The sequence below is a fragment of the Perca fluviatilis genome, chromosome 14 (genome assembly GCF_010015445.1).
Source record: "Perca fluviatilis chromosome 14, GENO_Pfluv_1.0, whole genome shotgun sequence".
Lineage (NCBI taxonomy): Eukaryota > Metazoa > Chordata > Actinopteri > Perciformes > Percidae > Perca > Perca fluviatilis.
Genome location: NC_053125.1, coordinates 24357175 through 24364152, shown reverse-complemented (window position 1 = coordinate 24364152; position 6978 = coordinate 24357175). Strand labels below are relative to the sequence as shown.

Here is a 6978-nt window from a genome sequence, read left to right as displayed (position 1 = left end):
GGTCCATGTTGTGTCGGGCCTTAAAAAGCACCAATACCACACTGTGAAAACACTCCACTACCAGTCAAAGTCCTGCATTCTTACTTAAGTTAGCCCTATTTCAACCGTTTGTTGTAAACAAAAATAATGAAATACAACAAATTACAAACTTATGCAATGAAACAAATCAGTGCTAATGTGCATATTGAGTTGATAAAGTGCATCCAGTGCAGTTTTTTTCTTCCTTAAGCACATTTATTGACAATTGTGAATGTGAAGTGCAGCTGTCAAGTGCAATTTAAAATATCTCATTCGGTTTTTGAAGAACCGTGCACAGAACATGAGCATAGATACATACATAGGCCCACATAGAATGTTTTTTTTTTTTACGTTGAGTTTTAAGATATTCATCCAAAAATATTTCACTGTCAGATAAAAAGAGGTGCGATACTCCAGAAATAAAAAATAGCAAAGTGACAATGATTTTACAATAGGCTGAAGAGTTTTTGGGATGCTCCTTTTCCTCTGCTGATCATCAGTTGTTTTACAGATAAAGAGGAACTTTTGTTGTTTTTGATTCCAGTAAGTTAAAGAAGATTAGACTTTGGCTTCACCTGCTGGACACTTCACCAAACTGCAGCCCTTCATCATCACCTTTTTTCAACATGTCTTTTTTGACGATTTGTTGCTTTTTAAACGTATATCAGTCGCCTTTTCTATGATTCTGTGGCTTTTTTTCTGATGTTTTAGTCACTATTCTTCTCATTATTGACGTCTACACTTACCATAACGGACCTGGGGGGACTCGGGGTTATCAGACTCTAGTCCTGCCGATTCCAGTTCCTCCCTCTGTGTGTATGACAGTATCATACCAACCCGTTGATGATAATGGGTTGCAGCGTGTGGGTCGGCTACTGGGAGGACTGGGAGCTTTAACCAAACACTACGAGAGAGAATCTGAGTCTGAATCCATTATTACTGTCTGGGACCTTTCAGGATTCTTACTGGGAATACTGGGACTTCATTAAAAATTTTTTAGACGTGTCTGCTTCTCTCACTTCCCATACCAAAAACAAACACAAATTCTAGTCGATTCTAACAGCAAGACGAATATGCTACTACTGAGCCGTTTTCAAAAGTCGATTGGATGAGTTTCAGGTAAGTGTGATCTTCTTAGTGAATATTTGCTACATGTAGAAAGGGTAAAGCTGCGTGTTAGGCATCACTCCGCTACTCTGAAGGCTACATGTTGAGAACTAGTTTTACAAACTGGCATGCTGTGTCCGTCAGTGTTTCCGTGGTCGGACATACACCGATTACATTACTTGGTCGTTTAGGTTTTATAGAAACCAAACCCATTTGGTTCATGTTCTGATATCAGGGCTCACTAAGACACTGGCTATTGATAGGTTGTAAAAAGTTAAACCATTGGTGATGTCTGATAAAAATTTACTTTTAGTTGAATGAACACTGTAGCTGGAGGAAGCACTGAATCAACCGATTGCATCACACCACACCTAATCAGTATTGGTCTGGCTAACACCTACTCAAGTTTCTAAAGAATTGATTAGGTCATGGCTGTTATTTAGCATGAATGTAAAAGCTCTAGAAGACTTATTGTTTAAACAACTTTGAGAGCCATCCCCTGTTGAGCTAGACGTGATTAGAACAAAGAATGTGTATTCATGTAGTTTGGATTGATTGGGAACGTACACCTTTTCTTTTGAGAGACATCTGACCAATAGGGGAAGATTTCATTTGAGGAACCACCCAGTTATAGGGAATAAATGTGTGATCCTGAGAAGGTCTCAGGGCTTCAATCTGTGACCCCGCAAGGGGAAGCATTTTGAAGACCGCTGTTTACAGTGTATTGTTTTGTCATGTCGCATGGCTGCTAACTGTGACCCGACAGGGGAAGCATGTTTTGCAGTCTGCTGCTGGCAGTGTTTAATTTTTTATGTTTGAGTGTGTTTTGACTGTCGTTTTCATTGTGTTGTTCATTAAACCTCTTGCTTAACTTTCAATTCGACCCCAGCCTCTCCTTCCTCCTCAGAAATCGAACTATCACGTCTTTTAGAGTTTTCTAACAATTGGCGACCATGACGGTGATTTTTTGGAGGACGAAAGAAAAAAGGCAAACTGAAAGAAGGAGCTGGTGTCTGCTGATCTCTCACACAGGGCCCGAAATTGAAAGGTGAGCCAGAACCTGCTTTTATCGAAAATCTGCAATAGTTAATTTAGAAAGATTTAGGTGGGAGAGATCAGCAGCGTCAAACTTGTAAGTTATCTGTACAAGTAATTGATAAAAGTAATGCCCAATTGAAGACTGCGTTGAAAACGATAAGTCAAAAGTAATTGTATTTGTGTGTGTGATTTATGTGGTGATGGGAAGCTTAAATGGCCTGTGAAATCCATGGTATTATTAGGCTAATACACACACAATAAGTCCGTAAGAAGTCGGCCGAGGTGAAGCCTTTGAAAGTGTTGGTACCGTGTGCATAGCCTATAGATGTCCGTACAGTTGGCCGGGGTGGAGCCCCTGAAAAAATATTTTAAAAGTCAGTGAAGTCGGCCGGGGTATTAGACCTTGAAAAGAAGAAGTAAAAGTCCGTAAACAGCCGGCCGAGATATACTCTGGTAAATTTTAAATAGCAAGACCGGGAGACGGCGGCAGAAAATTTGTTTCTGTGAAGGCACGGAGGAAACATTTAAGACTTTTTAAGCCAGTGTAACAAGCTGTGAAGGGGTAGGAGCTGGCCAGCGGCGTTACAGCGACGGCGGATGCCCGCCCCATGCGAAGACCCTTGAGCTTTCTTCTCGTGACCCATAGTATGGAAATAGGAAAAATCAATTAAATAGGTATAGTCGAATTGTGTAAAAACACTTAGGAAATTGTACAGAGGCCTAGGCTACTGTAAATATTTTTGAAATAGAATTGTGTTTGAATTTGAGTCCACGGCAGCGACTCGCGCGGTGTGTTGTGAAACTGTAAATAAGATGTGTTGAAATTGAAAGCGCAGTGTGGTTATAACTTAATGCAAGCCCAGTGTTGTGAATTAATTATGGATAGCATTTGGGATACCATCCTCTGGGTGGCAGAACTAACAGCGGTTCCATTAGGTAGAACTGGATAGTACACTTTCTGTACGATATGTTTAAAAAACGGATGGCTGGTTTTATTTTGTGGAAAAGGGTGGATCAGTGAGAATGGATGAAAAAGTGGAAATGGATTAATCGGTATGAATGTCTTTGGAAGAGTTTGGGCGCCGACCCTGTGTGAAAGATGTGGAATGTTTTAAAGTTTGAATGGAGTTCCTCAATGAATGCAGAAAATGTATGAAAATGTGTCGGCTTTGAACATTCAGTCCCTCTGTTTTGAGGGGGAAAAGGAGCCTGCTAAAACATTGAATATTTAAAATGATTGATTTTGTTTGATTACATTTTTTGTTCATGTTTAGTGTTGTCTTATAGACAACACTTGGGAATACCTTAGTCTTAGATCTTTAAACTTTAAATCCATTTTCTGTTCCTTGACTAAGTTTCAGTTATTCTTCCAACAAACAAACTCTTACAGTATTGTCCCCTGTGTTAATGAAGGACTGTCTAGGAGACACAGGGGGTTTCACACCTCATTCAATGCAATAGATGCAGACAGATTTCCTGAGTGAATGCTTGAATCATTGTAATCTTCTCTCTGAACTATTTGATATGTTACCCCATGCCAGAATATTTTGTAATTGAAATAAGGGATTAATCATTATATTCTAAGTAGGTTACTGGATTTTGAGTTTTCTTCTGCTACATTTTTTATACATTTTACTCTGATCCTGTTATCTTTTCCTTTTCTTTTACTTTTTGGTTTGTTGCTTTTGAGTAGGATTGTGTCTGAGTGATTGATGAAGCCCATTGCAAGTCAGAGCATTCCAGGGAGTTCTCTGAAAAGGGGAAAAATAATTTGAGAGTCAAGGTAGTAGCTTTTCCATTGATATTTCTTTATGGTTTGTTGATTTTTTTAATTATTTTTATTCCCTAGTTTGTAAATATTTTTTTTAAAAAGAAATAAAAAAAGAGGGGGAGAGTGGAGGATTTATAGGACTTCTGTGCTGGCCACACAGAAGTGCTATGCAAATCTTCTTCTCAGGGTATGGATTGGAGCACAAAGTGACACGTGACTGACATTTAGTTGCTAAAAAAAAAAAAAAAAAAAAAACAATTTGCTGACAAAAATCACGCAGCCCAGAATGGGCAATGGGACAATGATAAAAATCATGGTTTTATGTCAGTTAGCCTAATAGCTGGTTTGATTTGCATTGAGAGATGATTTTATGGAAAGTACCCCATGCCAATCTCTAGGTATGGTGAAGGGTATGTGATGATGTGGAGGGGGGGGGGCTATTTTAATTCCGAAGGCCAAGGGAACTTTATCAGGATGCATAGTATCCTGGATCCATGAAATAACTGGCCTTTAAAAATAAAAATCTGCCTCTATGGGAATTTAACATAGGGGTGTACTGACTTTTGTTGCCAGCGGTTTAGACATTAATGGCTGTATGTTGAGTTATTTTTAGGGGTCTGCACATTTACACTGTTATACAAGCTGTAAACTTAATACTTTACATTGTAGCAAAGTGTCATTTCTTCAGTGTTGTCCCATTAAAATATATAATGAAATATTTATTAAAATGTGAGGGGTGTACTCACTTTTGTGAGATACTGTACGTGCGGGCATCATTAGTCTCCTTATCTGTTGCTATCACCTAGCAACTGTCTCTAAGTGAGGAAAGCTGTGAAAGGTGTCATTTTGAATTTCAGAGGAATCATAGCCCAACCAGTCTAATACATTGATGCCATCAACACAAAGTTTAGGGGCGCAATACTAATGATTGAGTTTGAAGTTAAGACTCTGAAGCAGACCTGTGCGCCTCTTAGTGTCTGCTCTCTCTGTAAAACCGAGATGTGCAGTGCTTCTTCCTGGTCTGTTCCGCTTCAGGTAGTAATCATAACATACCTCTGCTGTGGGCATGCTGCAGCAGATGTGATGCCTTTGTGTTCTGTGTTTTTCTGCCGTATAGTTTCGGTATTCCACCGCCGATGAAGAGCAGCGTATATACAACCGTCCCTAAGCTTTACTTACTGGACACCTCGAAGGGCATTAACCCGCTTATACCATGGTCACTTGCCAAATAACACATTTTTAAAAAATTAGTTCATATTTTAATTAGTTTTACAATCGAAATCTAAAGTTTATCTAAACAATAACTCCGTTTCCCTGGTTATGCCTGACGATTTGACTAATACCTGGAATCATTCCCATCCATCAGGTTCTTATGCAATGCAAACGTTGTTCTCTCCACCAGGAATTAGGATCATGAATATATATATATCATGAAGCTATTGCAAAACCCCTGCAGCCTCAAGCAACATTATTTAAAGTTTTAATTGAGGTAGGTCCAAATTAGGGCTATAGTTTAGAAATATTTAGTTTACATTGGGGTACCCATTTCTTCTGCCAGAGGATAAGAGCTACTTGACATTTTTAAATTCTCTATAACTGAATAAATAACTGAAATGTAGTGAAGAGTCAATATACAGTTAATGCAAATTGTGGTCTGGTTAGCGATATAGGTCAGTATCATTTCCGGGTCAGGTGTTTGGCTGTGCAGGTAATGCTCCGCGCTACTGCTGTGGCTATTGCTTCGTTTCGTCTTTTTATCACTGTGTCCTCATGCTTAAAAAATGCGTGTTTTCACTGCAGAGCAGCGACCAAGTGCTCCGTATGCCGTGCACCGTTTTATTCCTTGGTTCTCTCAAGCGGTGGTAGATGTCTGCTGCCGTGTAGGTCTTTCTCTCCCTCCCTCTCCCTGTGCAGGTTTGACTTTGAAAACAGGGAACGCTCATCAGCTGGCCGAAGTCTACAGGTGGTGATTCACGTGACTCCCCCACCAGCTGATTGGGGCCGCTGCTGCTTTGTCTACTGCTAAACGTGTTGCTTTGTCTGCCGCTGCTTTCTCGGCAGCTTTGTCTCTGCTGCTAAATGTACAGCTTTGTCTGCTGTTTTACCTACGCGGCTTTGTCTGTTGCTGTGTCTCGGTTGCTAACTACACAGCCTACTCTCTGCTGCTAAATATACGGCTTTGTTTCTGCCATGAACTACACAGCGTGTCTACTGCTTGGCTACTTGGTTGCTGGACTTTGGACTACAGTTGGCTTGCATGGTGGATTGCCGACACCAGACTTTTAACCTGTTTAGTTCTTTCATTTTAGCCGAATGACTGAGGAGTTAATCCTTCAGTTTGTATTACTTTGTTTTGTTTTCTTTACTTTATCATTTGAATTAAGTAAATTGTTTTGTTTTCTTTACTTTATTATTGTTTGAATTAAGTAAATTGGTTTCTTTACTTTATTGTTTGGACTAAGTAAATTTTTTTGTTAAGCTGATTTTGTGAATTATTTCCTGTATTATGTTGTAGGTTTTTTTGTACATTTTTGGGTTTAATTCAGTTGTAACCTCCTTTTGTTGGTCCTTTCCAGTGGCTGCAGGCTGGTGGTGGTGCTGGTGACGTGGGTGGTGGTGGTCTTCCTTCTTTTGTGCCATGGTTCCTTGGATTTGGTGACATCACTGTGTCTGGGTGAACCCTTTTTCTTTAATTTAGTTTTATTAATTCTCCTTCCCCTTCACATGCTCTTCCCACCAGTAGGCCTCAGCCCCTGATTAGGTTTTTCTTTTTATTTGTGATGCATGCAAAATTTTATGGTAATATATATCTATATACATTTTATTAAAATAAAGTATTTTTGTAAACTGGGAACCACGTGTTTTGCTTACCGAGTGGAACGAACCTGTGTGCTCTAAAGGTCTTGGGCCTATCCCAAGTGGCGTTGTCGGAAATCTTAAAATCCCTGAGTGTCATTTATCCCATTCGCATTGCCACAATAAGAAGAGGAAATTATAATTATAAGAAGAACACAGTCACGGTTTTACACATCATCACTTTGACA

General features: G+C 39.5%; 1 protein-coding gene across 1 annotated transcript in view; it reads left to right on the top strand.

The window, feature by feature from the left end:
• The first annotated feature begins 1087 nt into the window (after window positions 1-1087).
• The window catches only part of LOC120573113, a 78338-nt gene continuing 72447 nt past the window's right edge, over window positions 1088-6978 (top strand). Inside the window, exon 1 of the mRNA XM_039822589.1 lies at window positions 1088-1137. Coding sequence (XP_039678523.1) covers window positions 1127-1137 — 11 coding nt within the window. The 5' untranslated portion in view covers window positions 1088-1126. The remainder of the gene's footprint in view (window positions 1138-6978) is intronic.